Genomic DNA, 24,385 nt, shown 5'->3' with positions numbered 1-24,385 from the left:
AATTATGCTTTTTAACGCATTATTTTATTAATATGATGCAATGCCATATACATGCAATACGATGCATATGGCCAATAAAATAAAGACTGGACTTTAAAACATGTCACACATTGCATTTTATATGAATTTAATAATAATTCCATAACACTGCATTCGTTTTTATTTGTAAAAACTTTGTAGTATCACTTATTTTTTTTACTACTCTAATTCTTATTTTTCTATTCCTATTGTATATATATATTTTAGATACTTTATTTCAATTCTATTACTGATTAATGTGTATTCTTTCCTATCTGTTTTTTTGTGTAACTGAGCTGCTGTAACAAGGGAATTTCCCCAGTGTGGATCAATAAATGTTATCTTATCCTATAATAACAAATCATTACTTATAATCATGAACACACTTCAAGTTAAGTCCTCTCTGACTCTAAAGGAGTCATTGAAAGCTAAATTATCATGTAATTAATGGGAGAGACCAGGGCAGGCCTAAAATGGTTTATTTTCACAGAGGTACACACATATTGTTGTTGACCATATCGTTGTGATTTATTGTTAAAAGAACACAAGGAGAAAAAAACAGTTTAAAGAGCATGCATCTGTAGTAAACACAGTTATTTACTGTTTGGTGTACTTTACTGTTGTTTTAAGGGTTTTTATGGTAAAATAATGCAGTTTTTACAAAGCAATAATGCAAAAGGTATAAAAAAAATTTATTGTATTTACATTAACATTATATAACTGTTAATTAAATGGCAATTGCATGTTTTATAATTGACAGCTTTTTACCTTCGCTATTTTACAGTCTTTCAGCGTTAAAATTACGGACATTTTTTAGTGTAATTCATAAAGAACATACCCTCATCTCATGTCATGAGATGAACTTTTTTAAGTTTACATTGAAATAATATATCCAGATATCTGTACAGCTGCTTTGTGACAATGTCTATTCTTAAACACGCTAGATAAACAAACAAAATGAAAAGGTTCGATACACCACTGATTAAATTTAACTCCGTTCAAATGAATACAGAGGCATGCTCAGAACCCGCAACATTTAAAAACTCAAGATTTGGGCATCATCCAGGGAACAACCGTCAATCATATGATCGGGATAGTTCTAGAACTCTGAACGCTGCTCCAATTTCACTATATATGTGTGTGTGCGCAGGCCAGACAGACAGAAAGAGAGACGGTATAAGGACTGTACACCAAAACATTTTTAAATAATAATACATGATATATAATATCAGAATATTTCTTACCCTACTCTGGGCTAACTACAAATGTACAATACCGATACTTCGGTACCAAGTCGGTACCAACATTCTTAAAACTTAAAAAACGGTACTTGTTTTTTTGCAGTAGCATTAGTACCGTTTGTAACGAAAGTACTGAAAGTACAGAGGTTGCGATTCTTCCGGACCTGATGGGGGCAGCAAATACGCACTTTTTAGTGTTTTAGTCGGACCACAAGTGGTGAAGAAGAGGAACGCCTACAAGCACACGGGAAAAACTACAGAATTTAGCTTAGCTTAACAAGTTTAGCTCCTCCCTGACTCATTGAGAGGAAAGCTAGTATCGGTTTCCAGTATGCAACCGATGCTATCGTTCATTTCAAACAAAACAAGGAAACACCTGGAATTTGGCGAAGCACCTGAAAGGTGGTCCTATATTATATTTGTTTGAGGCAGCTGGCATTGTTGCCGTGAAACCAGCTAAAATTATGCTCCATGTAATGTTTGTGATAGCCAGTTATTTATTAAAGACATTACGCACTGCAATGTTATAAACTACCTCCGAATGGGCCACCATGCATCGCCATTCAGCCCATGTCCTGTCAGCTAAATGTAGCCTAATGTCACTAATAATTATTGAAATGTTCATGCTTTTAATGAATCGTTTTGTCCTGCCACCATATCAGTGAATTTAAACTAATGCTTGCATTCAGAGTATAAGGTGTGTGTGTGTGTGTGTGTGTGTGTGTGTGTGTGTGTGTGTGTGTCCACGCGCGTTTAGGAGTGCACCTCCGGAGACTCATTGTCAGACAGTGTTTGATAACTAAAATACCCTCCCCTCGCTCTCTCTTCCTCTCTCTCCCCCTCTCGCTCTCTTTGCCAGAATCAGCCAGAGGAGGATGTCCTCCAGGAGAGTTTTTTTAATTTTATTTTTATACCACACTGTGGTATCGACTTTGGTATCGAGTATCGTGTACTTTTGGTGGTATTGGTACCGACTACTTGAATTTTGGTATCGTGACATCCCTACTTAGGACAGAATACCGCTTTTGGGAAATTGCCATTCCCGAGGCTGGACACACGAGGACAGTCAAGCCCCATCGAGCAAAACACACAGTGTCGCCTGAAACAGAAGGTAGGTTTGGGCTATTTTACACAGACACAGCTACATTTTATATAATATTTATATATTTGTCCTTTCCTCTTTGTACCACGTTCTAAATATTTAAACAGCTGAAAAAATAAAAATTGCTCAGTTTTCCTGAGAAGATGAAGTGGGTCTGAAAAGAGCCTTTGTGTATATTAGATGGAGTTGTTGTTTAAGCATGCTCTCCCCGAAAACGGTGGGCCAGCTGAATATCTTTGGGCATGATGGTCACTCTCTTGGTGTGGATACCACACAGGTTGGTTTCCTCGAACAGACCGACCAGGTATGCCTAGCTCGTCTCATGCAGGGCCCCAGCACAGAGCTGTGCCGTGAGGCCCATAGTGGGCCCCAGCACTATAGTGGTTAGAGTTTGTGTTTGTGTTTTGGTTTGTGCAGGTTCTGACCCTTCTTTTGACAGGTTTACGACTAACATTTCTGCGGCCTCATGAAGTGATTTATGATGACAAAAGTCCAACAAGCAGTTTTTCTTTTGTTCCTCTGTGGTGTAGTTGTTGGTGTTCATGTTGTGGTTTATGCAGGTTCTAACCCTTCTTTTGGCAAGTTTAAGATCAAACTGTGCTACTGTATTATGAAGCGTTTCATGAAGTTCAGAAAACACACATTCACACCCTATTGTTGCTTTTGTTCATCTCTCTTGTAGTGGTTAGAGTTCATGCCAGTGGAGGGTTTCCAGAAGGTGTGGGTCCTCTTCTGTCATTTGCCTGGTTTAACACTAAAAATGGCTGCGTCCTCATGAAGTGATTTATGACGAAAAAAGTCCAATGCACTTTAGCTAATTCTATCCCTCTGTGGTATAGTGGTTACAGTTTGTGTTTGAGTTTTGGTTTGTGCAGGTTCTGACCCTTCTTTTGGCAGGTTTAAGAATAAACTGTGCTGTTCTATTGTGAAGTGTTTCATGAAGTCTAAAAAACACACACTCAACCATGTTTGTTGTTCTTGTGGTGTAGTGGCTAGTGTCAGCGTCAGTGTTGGTGGTCCAGGAAGTGTGGGTTCTTGTCTGTGTTTTGGTTTGCTTAAGAGTAAAAATTGCTGCATCTTCATGAAGTTATTTGTAACAACAAAAGTACAACACACAGGAGCTGATTTCGTCGTTCTGTTGTGTAGTAGTTAGAGTTTGTGCGTGTTGTGTGTCCTGAAGTCATGGATTGCCTTTTGGCAGGCTCAAGTCTAAAAATTGCTGTGTCCTCATTAAGTGATTTATGACAACAAAAGTCTGACACACACTAGTTGTGTCTGTGGGGGTGGGTGCACATCCTGTAAAGCAGACTAAGTGTGTGTGAGTGAAAGCAAGGTCAGGGGATGGATGAGCACCCAGGGGAAGGGTGCAGGTGAGGGATGAGCACTTAAGGGCAGCAGGCAGTTGAAGGTACAAGAGGCACCACAAGGCTCTACCCTCCCCTCCTACACCTCCACTCCTCCTTCAAGTATACCCTCAACTCCTACACCCACAACTCACCAGCACTGCATTTACATACCAACACTGAGACTAGACCCAGATGGGGTCTACACCACAATCCTCCAATGCATCCTGAGCTCACACCCACTCATCTGCCCCCTCACACAACCCCCAATCTCCACCTATCCCCCAGCCTACACTCACACAACACCTGCAACTGTAACTTCCAGTCCTCTGGAACCCACACCCACACACAGTCTACTCCTCCTCCACATCACACCTCTCAGCCCCTCAAACTCCAGGCAAGCACCTCCTCTAACTTCGAGGTTCATGCGTGGTGTCGGCTGAGGCCCATCTGCAGGCCGTGCATTCCTTCCTGGGACCTTCTGTGGTCCTGGAAGGTCTGTCGGGTGCCCCATTTGAGCCCTTAGGGTGGATCTACTGTCTCAAAAAGCCGGAGGGCTGATTTATCACCCTCGGCCAGAACTATGGAAACTGTGGGCTGGCCCCTGAGGGGCACCAGCTCATAGATTCTGGTCGCACAACTGAGGTGGTACAGACCATGTTAAACGCTAGAGCACCATCCACAAGGAAATTGTATGTGCTCAAGTGGCGGCTTTTGTCTTGTGGTGTGAGGAACGTCAGCTAGAACCAGTGAACTGCGCAATAGCTACAGTCCTGGAGTTCTTACAAGAACGTTTCTCAGCAGGGTGGCTTCTACAATCAGGGTTATGTGGCCGCCGTTTCGGCCAGCCATTCCCCTGTTGATGGAGCCTCTGTGGGGCAACATCCTCTAACTTCGAGGTTCATGCGTGGTGTCAGACGGCTGAGGCCCATCTGCAGGCCACGCATTCCTTCCTGGGACCTTGCTGTGGTCTTGGAAGGTCTGTCAGGGGCCACATTTGAGCCCTTAGAGTCAGCCTCTGAGAAGCTTCTGACTCTAAAGTTAGCTCTTTTACTGGCCCTGACAGCTCTCAAACGAGTGGGAGGTCTACAAGCTCTCTCTGTTGCCCTTTCTTGCCTTGACTTTACCCCTGGATTAGCCAAGGCCTTCCTGTATCCTAGGCCGGATTATATTGCTAAAGTGCCTACATCGGCTGCCCACCCTGTGGTGTTGCAGACTTTCTGCCATCCTCACACCGGAACAAGAGAGGATGCACCTGCTGTGTCCAGTAAGGGCTCTCTGTACTTACGTCCACCGCTCCGGCCACTGGCGTAAGTCGGAGCAGCTACTGGTCTGCTTTGGCAGCAACAGGAAAAGTGATGCTGTGTCAAAGCAGCGCATCTCTACTTGGATAGTGGAAGCAATCTCTAGGGCTTACGACACGTGGTCTCGCCACGCCTCTGGGCATAAGAGCTCATTCCACTAGGGCGGTCGCCTCCTCGAGGCTTTGTCCAAAGGGGTATCCTTGCAGGATGTGTGTGCGGCTGCAGGGTGGTCTACGCCACACACAGTCATTCATTATTACAGCCTGGATATTCATTCCACACCGGGCCCGAGGGTCACTGCAAGACACTCAGGCCTGGGGTGGAATGAATATCCAGGCTGTAATTGGGTATTTTTGAACAGGCCGTACCCTCGGTATGACGGAGTGGGTATTCCCGTTCTCATACTGTTATGCTAAATGCAACGTCGAAGTTCCCTTTGAAAGGGAACATCTGGGTTACGCATGTAACCCTGTTCCCTGAGAAGGGAACGAGACGTTGCATAGCACTGTCATACCAGGGCCTGTGAATTGCGTCTTCGCTTCAGATAATAGAGGCTGGCGGCGTGGTTCACAGGTGCCATATATATATCATGCGACGTGCTTAATTGCCACGTCACCTGATCATGGCATGCCTATAAGTAGAGGCATGATTTTACACAATCTTCAGATACCGGGCACAAGGCGTTCCCATACTGTTATGCTAAATGCAACGTCGAAGTTCCCTTTGAAAGGGAACACATTACACGCAGATGTTATAAAACTCACATTTCCTGTAACATATAAACGTTACACTTATTATCCATAACGTGCATGTACTTACAGATAAAGAGTATCCCAGGCAAAAACGTAACAAGAACATAACCAACACTGTGAGTTCAGCTGTGCATCTTGATGACAACTGTAGAAATTCCCCGATTTTTTTCGCATGTACATGCTAGGTAACAGAAGGATCCACTATGTGGCAGTTTTACACAACGTAAAATAACCTAAATAAATTAAGTCCACAGTGTAAACTTCAAAACTAATATACAACTCTGAAGAATGGCAGCACTGGATTTATGAGGAGATAATACTACCCATTCTACCACCGTGCCTACAGCTCAAAGTGTTTTACAGTATGTACAAAAAAACAAAATATAGCCTACAGTTTGTTTTGTAACAGTTCTGCATTCATTCATTCAACTTGTACAATTATTTATTGATTCAAGTGTGAGTCTCAATATTACTAAAGAATAATTTCTCTGAATTAAAGAAAACTTGTCCATCTATTTTCTGCACCATTTGTCCTGCACAGGGTCGCGGGGAGCCTGGAGCATATCCTAGGGGACTCGAGCACAAGGCCAACCCATCGCAGGACACAATCACAGACACATTCACACACTATGGACTGGTTTGAAATGCCAATCAGCCTACGATGCATATCTTTGGGCTAGGGGAGGAAACCGGAGTACCCGGAGGAAACCCCTAAAGCACAGGAAGAGTGCGTCCTGCGCATGCAGGACAGAGGTGGGACTCAAACTCCCAAACCCAGAGGTGCAAGGAAAAGATGCTATAGACTTGCTAAGAGGCAAGTGAGCTTAGCAAGTGAAAATATCTTGAATCTAGTCACATTTATTTTGTTATTTTTAAGCTTTAAATTTTCTTATTCTACTGGGAGATTATTTTGCTAATTTTAAGTATTCATTTCTAGAAAAAGGAAAATTATCGCTTAAAATTTAAGGCTTAAAAATAGCAAAAATTTCTAGAAATAGATTTAATAATCTTATATTTGGTTTATTGTAATCATATAATAAGAAATACTAGATTAATTTGACTGGATTGAAGACATATTAACCTGCTAAGATATAATTTTTTGCAGTGTAGTTCAAATTAAAATTATAGTAAAATTCACGCAACCTTGTTTGACAATTTTATTATAAAAGTGTAATAGTTTGTCTATATAGTTTGTTTTGTTTTGTTTTTTCAAAACTAATGAGATATTATCTGACTTTTACACCCTAGTTGAAGGACTGAGGCTGATTGTTGGCTTTGCATTTTTCAGTTGATGTGTTTTTTGGACACTAACCCCAGCTGGTGTCAATACTCAGCAAAGACACTTGACAATGTCTTTGTCCAGTGGAGCACGTACATCCCCACCAAAAAAGCAACTCACCCTCACTCAGGAGTCTCATTTCAGCAGGTGTTATTGACCAAAGCTCCTCAGACAACCAAAGAGAAAGAACCGTGATCATGAAGGGCAGTAGTGTTAATGAAGACCAGCAATCGTTTGCTGTGTATCTGCAGTCAGCTGGGGTGAAGCTGAAATTTACTAGTCTAACCCTAACCCTAACCCTAGTGAAAAAGGAACAGTATCCAGTTTTAAACTGCTAATATTAAATATTTATCACAATGGACATACAAAGAAGAATATTCAGTAGTTTAGCAGAACAACATAGAAATGTTTTGAGTACCTTTAGTACCTGGTTACATCTCAAAACAAATTAGCTTTTGCAATTTACAATTTATCTTTAATCTCTGCAATATTTCTTCAACAGCAGAATTCTCTTCCATTCATAAAACCATTGGTATTATTTTGCTTTTCATTTCTTACATTTTGTGTTAGGAACAATCACTGAATTTAATTCTGTTCAGAGAATGAACAGGTAGAAACAATATGATAGTCATAGTTCTGGACTAATTATGAAATGTTTGGAAATAAAACATTTGAATCTGTTTTTCTGTGTATGTGACATCATTCAACCTAACTCTAACCCTACTTCTTTTAAAACCCTAGAAATGAAAAACAAAATGTATGGGTTCTGAAATATCGTGTTCAACTTAAAACATGTGCTGCATTCAATTTACTTTGGAAGTGGGAAGTCGGAACACAGAATGACTTCATCATGAAATCATTTATGACCTCATTGCGGTAAAGGTATAAAGTGTACAAAAAATATGGCCTGACACTTTCTTTTTAGATAGTTATTTTAGAGAATATTCAATGCAAACTTAAAAAACAAAACTGATCATTTTAGTCTGCTCATGAATTTTTTCTTCATAATTTTTTCTACTGTGATTTGAATGTGACATGAACAGACTGTGTGGATACCATTAATGTGCACTCTGCAACATGTTAAATATTCAAATAATGTTTAATTTTTCAATTAATCACCTAGTTTTTCACATTTGGCCTAAAAATATATTTTTAATTATCAATCTGTCATTGTTAAATACAGCAATATCCCATGCATGCCTCAATCTGTTTATTTTAAATTAAGTAATTGATTACAAAATGACTCCAAAAAAGGATTACAAAAAAGGTCCAGCACAAGAGAAGACAGAAACATTTGGCATAGAATAAATAATTGAAAACAACTTGAGAAATCCAGTTTCTGAAATTTATCGTTGCATAACAAAACAAAGGCACAAATAACTTATATGTAGTAAAGTGCACTGGACCTCCTATGTCCTGTTTTCTGTACAGCTGGTCCTGGTGTGTGTGTGTGTGTGTGTGTGAGAGAGAGAGATAGAGAGAGAGAGATAGAGAGAGAGAGAGAGATAGATAGAGAGAGAGAGAGAGAGAGAGAGAGAGAGAGAGAGAGAGAGTGTGTCCAGGCTCACACAGTGGTTTCAGTGGTCTGTAGGAATGACTGAGCTCTAGAGTTACGAAGAAAAAGTGCCACGTTGTCCATGCCATTTCTAGAGATGGATGAACCGTGCAGCCTGTAGTCTCGATTGATGTAACGCTTCAGACACACACTCCTCCACTTCCTCTTTAGCTCACTCTGGACCTGCCAGATACACACAGAGACACACAGACACAGTTATATGTTCAGCAACTGGACACTGAAAGGTTTTGCATAGGAAATAATTATACGAAAAAAAAGCTGCTGGTAGACTTGCTGAACTGTTTCATGTAATTAGGGATACACAAATCCAAAAAAAAACTAACTATATCAGGGACAATTATTGCCTGAAACACTGGCTGTGTGTCAGATTTGGTTTAGTTTATAACACACAACAATACATTAAACACAATGCCATCATGTATCAATGTATCAGTAGCTCACACAGAGAGAGAGAGAGAGAGAGAGAGAGAGAGAGAGAGAGACTCACCTCACTGTTGAGAAAGCAATATAAAATGGCAACAACCAGTCCCTGTGGAAAGAGTATCACAACACAGAAATATAAGGTTTTCAGGAAACTAAATAATAATTATAAGCTGTTTTTCTGAATTTTTCATACAAGTTCCACACCTGGAAAGAGCCAAGACCAAGGTCAAAGAATATTTTATAGTCTTTGAATATGTCATTTTGACTCTCTTCTCTCATGTATACAAACACCACATAATTAACCCCAAAGAGTGGAATCAACAACAGCGTTGACTTCGCCAGCCTCCTACAAAAGACAAAAGACAACATTTGGCAAACTTATTTAGCCCAGTTTTTTGCAAAAAAAAAAAAAAAAAAGTACAAACAAAGTAGCAGCAACTATAACAGCAATTCTGCAATTTTAAGCAAGGAAAGAAAAGCCTAAAAAATGTCTGATGAAGCATGGTTTAATGCAAGACACAGCAGGACAGAAAATCTAGTAGAAGAAATGTGGAGAGTAAAACATGAGACAACATGAAAGATAGAGACAATAATCAGAACTCAATGGCATTGACAGGAATGCCTCCACTGCTGAACAAGTCTAATCCTTCTTGTTACTAATTTGTATACCTGAAAGTCCCTTAAAATATACATAAAACGGGAAGGAAGCTAATGAATAAAAACACTCAGTCATTTGACCTTCACCCTGTTTGAATCTATTCTAAAATCTAATCAGTTTATCTGCTGATTACAACGATAATTTAATATAAATCCTACAAACATTCAACCACTCATTATTGAGCTCTTGGATGGATGTACAGACAACCAAAAAAACATAATGCCTACACCACCTTGTGGCAGAGGCATAAATAAGGCAGAAACAGAAAACAGAAAGAAACTACAGGAGACTCATTCACTCCTGTATTCACTGTCAGGCCACAGATACCATCAGAGAGTGAGAGTGAGACACAGAAAGAAAGAAACAGAGAGAGAGAGAGAGAGAGAGAGAGAGAGAGAGAGAGAGAGAGAGAGAGAGAGAGAGAGAGAGAGAGAGAGAGAGATGTGTCTGTGTGAAGTATTGTAAACCTTGAACCCCACCTGTACTGACTCTGTTCGTTTCCCCCTACATCCGGACACCGCAGCTTCTGAACCAGAATCTGAATGATGCTGATGAACAGAATGAAGTTGATCTGAGGAGAGACAGAAAACTTAGGTGAAATCAGTTGTTTAAATCTGCTTACTGACTTTTTAACCCAAACACTGTATTAATGTCAAAAAATTATTACTGGAACTTAACTACTGTTTCTGACATCTAATAAAAACTCAGTGCAATACAGATTGGGTGGTAAATCTTTAATGACAGTCAGGGGCAGCTATCAATGGGCTATTAATGGGCTAGTGGGGCTAAGCCCCCCTTTCTTTCAAAGATAAAAAGATTATTTGCAGTGAGCAAATGTTTTAAAGAGGATTATTTTAGATTTTTGTGGAACCGTGTGTTCCAACACCACCAGCGACCATAATAAAAACACACAGAATGGTATGAAGCAACTCTGAGATTCACACAGCCAATCAATTATAGTCATATCAGGTGATTAAACAGAGAGAAAAGTTCCTTAGAATTTATGTGCTTTTGGGCTAATAATTTTCAGTCCACTTTGGGGACTCATCTGTACAACATAATCAGCAGTCGTGTTATGGAAATAGTCTCAAGTGTAATGAACATCAACAATGTGGATTATTTATCATCCTTTTTCCCCACAATGCATTTGGAGGTGAAACTAAAAGTTAATAGAATTTGTACTTTGTCCAATCACAGTAGAAATTACAGATAAGGGCAGATTATGGAACCGAAGGTTTAGTGTTTTTATTTTTAATGAAAGAGTTAGAACTTTTCTAATGTGTTTGCTATTGAAAGAAGATGTGGCATGAACTCAGCAGAGTATTACAGCCATAACTAAAGCCATGTTCTGCTTAACAGGTTTCTGTCAGCATTGACCATCTCAGGCTTTCTACCTTTAGAACATTGGTTTGTTAAAATGGAAGTGTAACCTTAAAGTGATGTGCTTCTCACAAGCAGAAAAAAACTTCAAAAACATGTCAGATGTCGATTGGCTTTAACACCTCGCTCCAAAATCTTACATAGATGTTCAATTAAGCCATAGAATATGATATATATTAGAGAGAGAGAGAGAGAGAGAGAGAGAGAGAGAGAGAATGTATATAGAGTTTGCACTTATGTCTATACATATTTATACATCCTGTATATACTCTTTATATATCCCTGTATTGTTCTCCATACTATCTCTTTTAACTCTTCTTTCTTTTCTTTTTGTCTTTTTTTTTTTTTTGGCTGCTGCTGTGACACCGTAATTTCTCCATCTGGGGATTAATAAAGTATTATCTTATCTTAATTTTTTTTTCTTCTATTGCTTTCCATTTCTTTATTTTGGTCATTTCTATTTATTATTATATATTTTCATGTATGTAATTTCACTATGCAAATTTTTTCGTGGCATCATTTCAGTAAGAGTATTACACTATTTACTGTGCTGGTATTGAGGTAACTGGGATTGGGACAACACCATTAGAAAGTGTTAAGAAAAAGGTCTTACTATAACAGAGGCCATGACTGGCCAGTCGATCACCCTCCAAGGAATCATGGCTTCATTTCTTTCCCAGCATCTGTTTATAGAGATGAACAGATTTCATTACTAAACATTGATTCATTCTTTCATCTTTGGTAACTGCGGCATCCAGCGCTTCACATTCAAATAAAACACAAATGCACAGTGTTTCTTCCATTTTCACACCAAAGCAATGTGTGTCCACATGTTCAATACTGAATTTTCTGTGCATCTGATGCTCATGCTCGGCTTATGCTCACCCCGTGTCCTCCAGATAAATCCTACAAATTATCCACACTGTCACGAAAACTGTCGGGAATCCTGGCCGAGAAAAAAAAAATTATTACAGCTCGTCTATTATGCGTTACATTTTAAATACGTGGGTTAGATGAAATTATTGTCTACAGTTGCTAAACTGTGTCTGTATGTGTGTTTTAATGAGGTGTCAATGTTTTCCAGTGTCAGGCAAACGGTGAAACTGAACTGCTGTCAACCATCATTTCCTTTCTCTGTTTGGCAGCAGCTTTAATCTGCTGATAAATAGTGGCACATTTAATCCATAAGGCAGTGAAAAAAGCCAGTGAATTGTTGCAGACACATTATTGCCTCTGAATGTTGTTCACACACACTTGTACCTTTGCTATTCTGGCACAGGAGAGAGAGGGAGGAAGAGGGGGAGAGAGAGAGAGAGAGAGAGAGAGAGAGAGAGAGAGAGAGAGAGAGAGAGAGAGAGAGAGAGAGAGAGAGAGATAGTGTGTGTGTGTGTGTACGTGAGCAAAAGTCAGTATCTCTTATTTGGCTCTATCATAAAAAGGAAAGAATGTGGTAAAAATTTCACAGAGAGCCATTTAAGGTGAGATGATGTGGTGAGACGATGTAAACAGATGTACCCCATCCGATAAAGAGATAGATGAGAAAGTGGTGATTCTTGGAGAAGATCACCATCAGTAGAGTGTGAAGGTACAGACCTTCCACCAGCAGCCAGAAGAAATTAGCCATAATGAAGTAGTGAAAACTGACCAGACTGGCTTTACACCCAATCTGAGGAGCAGAGACAGAAAACAGCATTTTCTCTATGTTCCTTTAGAAAGTCACATTATAAACATATACACAAGTGAGACAAGTCAAAGGAAAAAACTATATGCAATAATAACCACCAGAGCCATTTTTTCTCTCCTTGTGACAGATTCCACACATCTTTTCTTCTAAAAGTTCTTTACGCAGTGTGTGTTGTAATAATGCAGGTAGAGTGTGCTCTCCAACACATCCTTGAGGTGTTCAGTCAGGTTCAAACATGCTGTGTGTGTGTGTGTGTGTGTGTGTGTGTGTGTGTGTGTGTGTGTATATATATATATATATATATATATATATATATATATATATATATATATATATATATATATATATATATATATTTATATATATATATATATATATATACACACACACACACACACACACACACACACATACATACATACATACACATGGGTATATGTAATGTAATGTCAAAACTTTGTGGACACCCACAGCCACATTTGGGAAAACCTTCACAAAATAGCAGAGCTTATAATAACGGCAAAAGTGGGACTAAATTGGGAATGGGATGTTCAACGAGAACATATGGGTGTGATGATCAAGTGTGCATAAATTTTTTAGCCATATAGTGTACATCAGCTTACCAGTGAGGGCTGTTTGTCACACTGTGTGTTCTCACTGTGAGAAAATAAAATGGCGTCCTTTGTCAACACAGCTACAGATCTCAGGATGAAGGAGAAGAACAGATTCAGATGGATGTAGTTCCTGGTGCAGTGGAGCTTCCTGCAGACATGGAGTAAAATATTAAAGTTCTCATATTTTTCCAAAATCATGCCAATTTCCTTGTGAGCTAAACGTTAGAAATGCAATTCTTAATTCTTCTACCTCCCAGTTTTGATAGGAATATTTCAGCCTCAGTCATATAAACACTATCAAGACAAGACAGAATGGCAATCACAGTGTTTATACTCAGTGTCAAAACCCCTGAATTATGATCTATCCATAAATATGGCCAAATACGACTTGTTTAATGACTAAATGTGTGTGTGTGTGTGTGTGTGTGTGTGTGTGTGTGTGTGTGTGTGTGTGTGTGTGTGTGTGTGTGTGTGTATGTGAACACCTGAAAAGACACAGGATGGCACTGCCAGTGAGGAGAGCGATGAGAGACAGACTGTGTCCCAGTGTGTACAGCGTCTTCACCACCATGTAAAACACCTGCTGCTTAAACAAGTTAAAGAAGTCAGGTGTCACTTTCAGCTGATCTGAAATGTGTTTATTCCTTTAAATATCAAACTTTTCCCCAATGAATCCAAGACAGGATGTTTAAAAAGACTCAATGTGAGTGACCCGAATGACCCTTTAACGAGCCTGAGTCCATCGGCATAGAAAATCTGAGCCAGGATGAGACTGAGGCTTTAGTCAGAGAGGAGAGTAATGAGCCTCCTCTCTAAACAACATTCTTTATGCCTTACACAAAACCTGGCACATTCAACACCATCGCATTTTCCCACATTCACACCGTCACGTTCACATATTCACATATTCCCACATTCACACCGTCACATTCACACATTCACACACCATAACATTAACATGATCTCATATTCACACACCATCACACATTCACACCATCACATATTTACACCGTCGCATAGTCACACAGTCACACATTCACTATTCATCATAAATAAGTGAACAGCAGTGTTAGCTTCAGTCTTTAACTTTTATATGTCCTCACAGTGTTTGGCTATTCTGAAAATATGTTGTTATTAACATTTAAACTAATCTTTCTGCTCAAGGTGAAAACGCCTAACTTAATACCTATTTAATTAGAACTGAAGTAAAGACATTGTTTCTTATTTGCTTAAATTGTAAACAACTCTAACACTGAGCAAGAACACAATAGAACTAAATTCCCCAGTGAATACACAAAGACCACATTAATTCACAAAGAAGAATAATATTTGGACAAGCTTCACTGAGGTTAACTAAAGGTTAACTGAGTTATGGTGAGACAGGAACCAGTCTCTTTGCTCATGTCAGGACAGGTTCAGAAAGGAAGCCAAGCACTCACATGTTGGCAGAGAACAACCAAGTAACAACCATACTCTTTGGAATGTATTTTTGGGGGATGCCCATGGAAAGTATCTGTGGAGTCTCAAGGAAGGTGACATAAAAGCAGCACTAGGTCACGTGAAAGGCCAGCAGCATGTTTTATATAAAAATAGTGCAAAGCCACAGAGCTTAAGAAATGAAAGGTAATTTAGGTCTCTATACACAGTGATTTAGTCTCCTCTCAAGAAAGTTTTAGTTTGAGTTAATGATGTGTAAAAGACAAATGGAGGAAATGACTTTCCCAGTGCGATAAACAAATAAAACACTTTCAATTTAACCCCAAATCTCCTTAAAAATGAAATTGATTAAAAAGAAAGGAATGAGCAGACTACTTTCTGAGGAAGCTCAGGTCCTTTAATATTTGCAGCAAGATGATAGGGATTTTCTCCCAGTCTGTGGCAGCCAGTGCAGTCTTCTTTGCAGCAATATGTTGGGGAGGTGGCATCAGAGCTGGAGATGCAAAAAAAAAAAAAACCTCAACAAAGAAACTCAACTGGCTTGGTCTTGGGCAGCTCTCTGAATAGTTTTGAGATGGTGGTGGAAAGTCAAAGAGCACACTCATTAAACTCGCAGCCATTCTGGACAATAAACAGCATCCTCTCCATGACATACTGGTTAAACAGTTAAACAGCAGAACACCTTTAGTATAAGACTCATTCAGCTTTGCTGTAGAAAGGAACGGTGCATGAGGTAATTTGTACCAACAGTGATCATACTGTACAATAGCTCATCACTGTGCTGGGACACTATTGTGCATTGAGCTAGTCTTAGGATAAGCTTATTGGATAATTGTTGAACTTTCCCACCAACCACCGTTCCACTTTCATTCTATTCATTTTTCCTTTTCTCATGTTCACTTTATACAATACTGTATATCCCTGTTCATTTTATCACTGTTTACAATGTTTACACTGTTGACAATGTTTGCACTGCACTGCCATTTTAATTCAAGTCTGTTGCTTATATCTTTATATGTTTACACCCCATTGCACTACCACATCACATCCTTACACTGTATCCATCCATCCATCCATCTTCTATACCGCTTTATCCTTTTCAGGGTCACGGGGAACTTGGAGCCTATCCCAGGGAGCATCGGGCACAAGGCCTGGACAGGGTGCCAATCCATCGCAGGGCACACAATCACATACACATTCACACACCCATTCATACACTACGGACACTTTGGTCATGCCAATCAGCCTACCATGCATGTCTTTGGACTGGGGGAGGAAACCGGTGTACCCGGAGGAAACCCCTACAGCACGGGGAGAACATGCAAACTCTGCACACACAGGGCCACGGCGGGAATCGAACCCTCGACCCTGGAGGTGTGAGGCGAACATGCTTGTTTCATTTATAATGTTAAATTATTTTTAGTATCCTTCTAACTCTCTGTGCTGATGCAATAGGTGAATTTCCCTCTGGGACAAATAAAGTGATGTATCTATTTTCTAGATATCTGATGTTTCGGGAGAGTTTAAATTTATTTGATACTGCTTTCATCTTCATCGCTTTTGTTTCATTTAATCTTAATATTTTCTAGTCTTTAGCTGCTGCTTCAGCTTAAGTCTAACCTCAGCTTAGGTAATATTCCTGTCAAAGAGTGCCAGTTAAATTACAGTATAAGAAGAAGACAGGGTGTGCTTACATTTGTGAGCAAGAGAGGTGAGTTAATGTCAGTTCCAAGTGTGTTTCTGCTGTCAACCCTTCAGTGTTTGATTCACCCGTAGCCCCAGTCACCAGTTCCACATTTGTTTCATATTCCAATACTCATTTTAAGAAAAGCCAATGCATTCTTTCTGATCTAGATAAAAATATTTTTATGCTAGCTCGCACACCGTGTACCAGCCCAGTAGTAGCAATTCTTCAAAAAGTCTTCTGATTAGTCTACACAGCTGAAAGTGATAGTACGGGCAGACGCATAGTCACCACTTTTTTTCAGAGGGGATAGCTCTGCTAAGTTTTCCGTACAGTAGATGAGTGTAAAGACATGATGAATGCATATGTAAGGTTAAGAGATGAGAAGACATGAGAGACTTTTATAGCCCTGTCCCAAGACCCGATGAGCCTATATTAGATTACTGGATCAAGCTTAATAGAGTAATTGACACTGTTAATCACTATTTTCAAAGATGTGATAAGTGCATTGATATCCCCAGTGCAAAAGTTGTGATGTTTGTTTCCCATTGTCATTATCCTAACCTTGCTGTATTCCTTAAGTTTAAGCATGCTGAGAAGTGGACAGCCTCTGAGTTTATGATGGTCCAGCAAAAAAGAGATATAATAGCCCAAAATCAGTGACCCCCTTAGTCTAGCACTGCCCTCAGTGGCCAGTTATCCCCAGCCTCTGATGTTGTGAGCCAGCTGTATCTTCACCTCTAGGTGCTTCCAGTCCTCTGATCTCTCCTTCTGTTAAGCCTGACATGCTACAGATAGCCTCCATGTTCGACAAGGCCCTAGCCCTGTGCACCAGGACACTGGCCCAGCCTCATGACTCCTATCACTCATTGAACCAGTCTACTGTATTGTGTGGAGTTTATCATGCTATGGAACATTCTACACACATGCACTGCAGATGTGAGAGGCTGTGCCACCTTCCCCTTTGCCCTGACCACCTCTGGAGAAACTGCTCTCAATCACTTCTCAGTCCCAAGTCTAGTCACTACCATCACCCTTTAGACCACCCTTAAACTAGCATGGGTAACCATGCTAGTTTAAAGCTAGGGTAACCCTCACTGATACACCAGACTTGCAATCTCTTTACAATGACAAATACAGGGAACTGATTTCTTCCAGTTCTAACAACCCTAACAGTGAGCAGTTTCTTTGGTTCCTCAGCTGCATTTCTCACTGGTCTGGTCTTGCTGATCTGCTGGTTCAGCCTGATAAAGAGGTAAGGTTGAAGCAAGCTGTCACACTCTTCCCTCATCAGGAAAACATTGTGTGTGGCAAATACAGCATTAGTAAAACAGGCTATCCCAAGGCCTGTGTAACAGTCCTGCATCTTTCATGTGCATGATGTTTAGCATTTTTGGTGTCAACTTCTGCAATCCTCTCCACTACTTAGAAGACCTGTTAGCCTTTGCATCTTCGGAGGGTGAAGTTTGTAAAAGAAATGTCACTTCCTATGGATTTCTGTAAAATTTCTGGACCATGTGGTAGTCTGTGATCTTGTGTCTGTGTTGACAGAAGACATCAACACCATGTCTGCTTTTATGAAGGAACACTTTATAGGGATGGATGGTGCATTCCATCACCGAGAAAGATAAGGTCAATTAAGGCAATGGTTATGTATTACCAACATTTCATCCCCGGATGCTCATCTATGGATGCATGGTGTAGTTCATCCAGTTCCAGAATCCCAAAGACTGAAAACTGGTACAATATGGAGAGAGATGTGATCAATTACATCAAGAACTGCCACAGATTTATCCTCAGCAAGCCTCCTGAACCTGCTTTGCAAGCCCTTTTGGAAAGCATAAGACCTCTGCTCCAATGGAACTTATGTGCATTGACCTCTGGTCTGCTGAAAACAACAGCAGCTCTGCAGACGTGCTAGTGGTAACTGACCATTTTATCAATTTGACAAATGTTTTCCCTGGTTGTGATCAAACAGGAAATAGGGGCATAAAAATATTATGGGACTACTTCTTGTAAGGTTTTCTCTAGTGTCTGCACTCTGATGAGGGTGATGCATTTCAAATTGACCTTCTAACAGCACTAACGGAGTTCTCTGGTGTAGACAAGTCACAGTCCTCCCCTTACCACCCTGTAGGGAATGGAAGCATGGAAAGATTCAACCAAATACTTGGTAACATGCTGAAATCGCTGCCTCCAGGGTCAAAGCATAGAGGCCACAAATGATACAAACCTTTGTGTATAATTGCACTGTGTATAAGAGCACTGGATTTGAGCTTTCCAATTTGGCAGAGTACCTGGGCTGCCTGTTGACCTCATGTTCAAAAACGTGCTGCATAAGGAGTCCGTCTGTGATTAAAACAAATATGTGAAATCAACATAGAGATGAAATCACAGGTTGCATTTGGTGCAGTTTGTCCGGTTACAGAGAATCCCAAAAGATCGACAGCAGAATCCTATAAACTGAAAACAGAGAGACTGAACAGAGAGCAGGTTTTATGGGCTTTTGTTTCACAAAGCTACATATGAGCTTTCCATATGTGATTCACTGCTCAGTGTAGAACCTCATACAGCAATCAGTCAGATTTATACTCTTTAAAGTCACACACTTATCTCTTTCTGTTAATGTCTCCCTCGTGTCCACTGTCCTCACCTTGTTGGGTTTGGATTCAGAAAAACAGACATTGTTTAAGCTGGGGTATGAGTCTGACCAGCCTTTAGTTGTACAGGTTCGGCTGATGTTCCCTAAAAATAAACACAAGCAGAGACATTTCAGTGCATTTGTTTGCAAACGCATGACAGTAAAAAAATTTCTTCCACTTGGTGCAGTTTGTCAGATTATTTATTTTTGTTTCAAAATGATCAATGAGTGTTTTCCTGTGATGAGTAAGAATACATGTAAAAAAGAGCTCATATACTTCATGCATAACATTTTAATCTCCTTTAGATTCTCAGATTGTGGACATCCACCTCATTTCAGATCACAAGATTTTAGTATGGGTTAAATTCAGAGAATAAGATGGTCATGTTTTTTTTTGACCTTGTTTGAGCTGGGTTTTGACCTAATGGCAGATCCAACTGAGTTTTGGGCTAAAATACCATAGTACTTAGAACTCATGAGGTCATCAGTCTTCACAAGCATCAAAAACAAATCCAAAGTATCACTGATACATTTTCAGATTTTACATTCGAGCTATTCGGGTTATACATATAGTAGAACATTTGCTCAAGATGGAAATATTGCATGCCACATCTACAAAGAATTAAAGACTCACTTGCTTTTACTTATTGATTGCTGTGGTTGAGTGAATAAATGCAGATTTTGTTAGTACTTCTAGTTACATTTACATACACTTCTAGATACAAAACAGTGCTACTCTCTGACATGAGCTGCTTGTATATAGAGTCTTTTAAATATACTTAACAGTGATTTTTGACATTTTTTTGACTCATACTATAGGCATTTTCAAAATGCAAACATAATCATCCATCACCACCCCCAATCTCAGAAATATCCCCCAAAGACCAGAGTGTAATTCGAACACTGATTACTATGTTTTGTATCCTACAATATCACATAAAACAAAATCCAATGTATATAAAATAATGAAATTAATAATAATAAATTAAATGCATTTATTTTCTTTATTAGTTTAAAAAAAAAAAAGTGTGAGTGGACTGATTACAAACCCTGAACCAGTATGATAAGCCACATATCAGTATGATTGTTTCACAAACATGTGTCCAAAATTCAAAGATAAATATTTAGTGCCTTTGCAGCTGATTGGAGACAGAAAATGGAGCAATGCAGAGAAAGTGTAAACTGTAAAATAAAAGAGCTGCTGAAACTCACAATAGCACCAGATAGATTAGCTAAATGTAGGAAAAAGGAAAAAATATTGCAGAGAGTTCTGTGTGAGTGAGAGCAACACAAAGCAGTTGATGAGTTCAGAAAGTTTTCAACTTTATGCAAATAAGACATGAGTATCCAGGATAAACTTTCTAACCCCCAGCCTCACACCCCACACCAAAAACAAGCAGAAAATAAATACTCTGGTTAATATAGTGAACTTATTCACTACATGACTGTGCAATAAGCAAGAGACTTACACGCTGTTGAAAGCCTAAACATTTAACACAGATCAATTGAAGGGACATGATCTAGCATGACAAAAATCACTTTAAATTTCAGGTTGCTTTTATTTTCTGAAACAGAAACAAAAGTTTACTATGTAAGGAAAATATGCTTGTATTTTAGAAACATATCTGGAAAGGTGACCAGTGGAGAGTTTTGCTGCAGTGTTAACATACTGTTTCACTCGCAGACATTTTTGGGAATAAAACTAATGATTTCAGGTGTAACAGCAGAGGAACATCACTCATACTACAGCTCCTATGGTGCAGGAAAAAAAATTACCATCTTGGCCAAAGAGGTTTTTCAGAGCCTCTGGACAGGAATTGGTGACCACTTCACCCACCTCTGCATGGTGCCAACAGGAAAAGTTGTCCCACATGCCTGGGCAGCCTGTAGAGAGGAAACCTACATTACAACACAAGTATTCAACACACATTAAAACACACATATCAGTGGAGAGTTCCCTGTTGTAAAGTGTTTAGACAATCAAGTCTGTGAGAATTTTTCCATGTGTGTGAATGACCCTGAGAAGATAAGATCTGTGCAGCATGGTTACTGCATCAGAAATATGTCTGTGGTTATATAATAAGCCAGTGGTGAGTAAAATGTTAGACCAGTCACAGAAGTGGGTTTTCATTTTCAATCAAATATTTCATATGAAAACACCACCAGCAACAGCAGCACTTATTCAAGCACAAACAGTAAAATAAAATAAAGGGAAGATCAGCAGTTCAGCAGAAGCAGACTAACCTCGCAGGGATCAGCCCCATCCTCTTTACTCATCAAAAGTTCTTCTGTGAGTGTTAGGTGAAGCTCAGAACAATAAATACTTTGGGGGGGGGGTTAAAGATGCCATGACATGGATTGATACATAAGAGTCTATGAAAGTGCATTGATAATGGGGTTCAGCTGGACTGTACACAACCAGGCCTGCTTACTGCAAACCCTGTTCACTCAAATCAACACTTAAATAGAACTTTCAACAGCATGAAGTTGGTTAAAAGGTCTTACTCAGTAACACACTATGCCAATGTTCAAAGAAATTCCAGAAATGATGAGAAAGAAGTTGATTGAAATACATCAGTATGGGAAAGGTTTCAAAGCACTAAATTGGTCATTTAACACTAAATGACAAAGTATAATATTTGTGTCTCATTTGTTTAATTGGGTTCTCTTCATCTTTATTTATAATGCCGATAATTTATTACGCCTGGAGGAGGGAGGTCTCATAAGGAGGGAGGCTGTTGATCAACTGAATTAACATTCATCTGTCAGGTTCTATGACATGCGTCATACCTCCAGACTCCAGACTTCCCTCCAGCTTGGACAGGCATTCTCTCTCTGCTGACTGCAGCTCAAACCAGAAGTGGCAGCTCGGATGTCTCCCGCTAACCTTTACACAGAAAAGGCATATTAACAGTGAAGTTCCTCTGTTGTTGCACCTCACAGGTTCTCCACGTTACTCTGAACTTCTCAGGTTAAATATTTAAACAGTTGTGACTGTGATCCTGCATACACAACATTACTGAGGCCACAGATTATCTGAATGTTCAGCAAAAAATACAAGGAAAGATGTTAGTGGGATCTCAGCGGAAACATTTATGAATTCAGTCTCTGTTATTGTAAAACAACTGTTAGTCGCCTCAAAATGAATTACAATCATACAACAAAATACTTTATCAATTAATAATAGTCACAACCTGAATTAACTTATATATATATATATATATATATATATATATATATGTGTATATATATATATATATATATATATATATATATATATATATATATATATATATATATATATATATATATATAACTAAAATAAACTATATATAACTAAATAAATAACTTTCACTGTGTTTCTTTAAATGCAAGATTTTTCACTGAAAAACTTTTTAAAAGTATTATAAACCACTTAAAACATCAGGTGAAAATCAGAGAAAAACAAATATTTCTATACCATTTTGACAGAAAAAGAGAAATATTTTAGCAGATGTCAAAACAAACTGTAAGATGACTTATCAGGCTTATTGTATAATTATATAATATATTGTAATATAATCAATATTTCTAATCACAATAATAGCAAAGATGGCATATTTCAATAACAATGTAGACGATATTACTGTATGTATGACATGAGGAATTGCAAAGTCTAAATCACATGCCATTAATAACTTAAAACTGATTGTGTTATATCGGTGATCCCAACAATGACATTTGAGCTAATATTTTCTAATACAATTTTCATTTGAAAAAGAAAAAAATGTCTAGAAAGTTTGTTATTTCCCATGTTTAACTAAAGATCACTCACTGCAAAAAATTACATCTTAGTAAATGACAATAGTTTTAATATAGTCACATTTATCCAGTATTTCCTATCATAAGATTGCAATAAAATAAATATATTATTAAACCTATTTTAAGCCATCTGTACTCAAGTCAAGTTAGAAATAATCTTGGCAAGTAATTTTACTAATTTTGAGCATTTATAACTAAAAAGAAGCTAAGTTATCTGTGAAAAGAATAAGTAAACTACAAGCTTGAAATGAGTAATAATAGGTTAATAAAAAGTTAATTCTTATATTTCGTTTATTGTAATCTTATAAGAAATACTAGATACATTTGACTACATTCAAGACATTTTCACTTGCTAAGATAACTTTTTTGCAGTGCTGACACAAAAATACTCGACTCACAACTTTTACACACCTCGGAATACTGAATGAGGTTAAAAATTGCTGAAAGTCAGTCAAGTGTTTTCATTCTCATATTTAAAAAGTTATTTTGGGTGTAAAAGTCAAAAGAACCTGAACCAAACCGAATTTTAAAAAAGTTCACAGGAAATGTAAGTTTGCAGGTAAACGTCTTTTGCATTTATACTGGCTGCTTAAAGTCAGATTAAAGAAAAACAGTGTGTAGTGTATAAAACTGCTGGGCCCATTAGCATGGCCGTTAACCCTCTCTGCTCCAGGGGCCGTATCCTGGCTGACCCTGCGCTCTGACCCCAACTTTCTAACAAGCTGATCTGTGTGAAGAATTTCACTGTACTGTAATGTATATGACTAACAAAGGCTCAATATTCTAAAAGTGTGTAGTGAATAAAAGTGTTTAATGAAGGTGAAACTCACACAGTCTGCAATCCAGAGCAGCAGAACACAGGAACACTGCAGCCAGAACATTTCTTTCCCTGATAGTCCCAGATTAAACCGCTTCAGATGTTCTTTACAATGTGTGCACTGAGATAATGAGCAGTTTAAAATAAAATGCATAAAACATAATATGGTACAAAATATTTGTGAATTTAGATAGGCTGTGCTGCTGAGCGGTGGAGTGAAGAGAAGCGAGAAGAGAGAGGGTGAGGGTTAGTCCAGGATAATGAGCTGTACCTCCTACAGTTCACTCTCTCACTCTCCCCAAACACACCAGCTACAGTACAGTCACACAGCCTGCACGTCAGAAACACACGGACTTTAACACACACCCGTCTCACTTTTAACGTGTTATCTGATAACTAACAGCACGGGAAACCGTTTTAATTCATGTGAATGAGCTCAATTCTACAGAGATCTGTGTTTATTACCGTTTTCACCTGTGATAGCTTCTGATTAATTTAGTTGGTTCTATCTCTCAAAATAAAAACAAATCAGTCATTTAAACCACAGAGACTCTAACCAAAATAAAGCAGTAACACAGCATACAAAAGTGGGAAAACACACAGATGCCTCCAAGTTTGACTTTTGTTAGCA

General features: G+C 38.9%; 1 protein-coding gene across 3 annotated transcripts; it reads right to left on the bottom strand.

Moving 5' to 3' along the window:
* Positions 1 to 8,119: 8,119 nt before the first annotated feature.
* Positions 8,120 to 24,068, bottom strand: vipr2 (vasoactive intestinal peptide receptor 2). 3 transcript variants are annotated; one of them, XM_047153706.2, is made up of 13 exons: positions 23,768 to 24,063; positions 21,927 to 22,023; positions 20,913 to 21,020; positions 19,149 to 19,240; positions 13,860 to 13,957; positions 13,384 to 13,522; positions 12,592 to 12,742; positions 11,962 to 12,022; positions 11,690 to 11,759; positions 10,176 to 10,267; positions 9,243 to 9,384; positions 9,103 to 9,144; positions 8,120 to 8,777 (listed from the first exon to the last, which is right to left on the bottom strand). In XM_047153706.2, exons 1-13 carry the CDS (start codon positions 23,906 to 23,908, stop codon positions 8,604 to 8,606), a joined length of 1,407 nt encoding a protein of 468 aa, XP_047009662.1. In that variant the 5' UTR covers positions 23,909 to 24,063; the 3' UTR covers positions 8,120 to 8,603. The 3 variants fall into 3 exon arrangements, with proteins under 3 accessions (XP_047009662.1, XP_047009663.1, XP_047009664.1); XM_047153707.2 differs by having other exon boundaries at positions 20,974 to 21,020; XM_047153708.2 differs by lacking the exon at positions 9,243 to 9,384 and having other exon boundaries at positions 8,613 to 8,777; positions 23,768 to 24,068.
* Positions 24,069 to 24,385: the final 317 nt, after the last annotated feature.

This window comes from Ictalurus punctatus, chromosome 23 (genome assembly GCF_001660625.3).
Source record: "Ictalurus punctatus breed USDA103 chromosome 23, Coco_2.0, whole genome shotgun sequence".
Taxonomy (NCBI): Eukaryota; Metazoa; Chordata; class Actinopteri; order Siluriformes; family Ictaluridae; genus Ictalurus; species Ictalurus punctatus.
The sequence above is the reverse complement of the archived record's forward strand: the minus strand, read 5'-3'. Positions and strand labels throughout refer to the sequence as shown.

Excerpts from the sequence above, each read along its gene's own strand:
- vipr2 (XM_047153706.2), bottom strand. The coding sequence starts at position 23,908 with ATGCATTTTATTTTAAACTGCTCATTATCTCAGTGCACACATTGTAAA. Across the intron at positions 13,958-19,148 it reads CTGAATCCAAACCCAACAAG|CAGGTGTTTTACATGGTGGT; the intron begins GTGAGGACAGTG and ends TTGTTTAAGCAG. Across the intron at positions 8,778-9,102 it reads ATTGCTTTCTCAACAGTGAG|GTCCAGAGTGAGCTAAAGAG; the intron begins GTGAGTCTCTCT and ends TGTATCTGGCAG.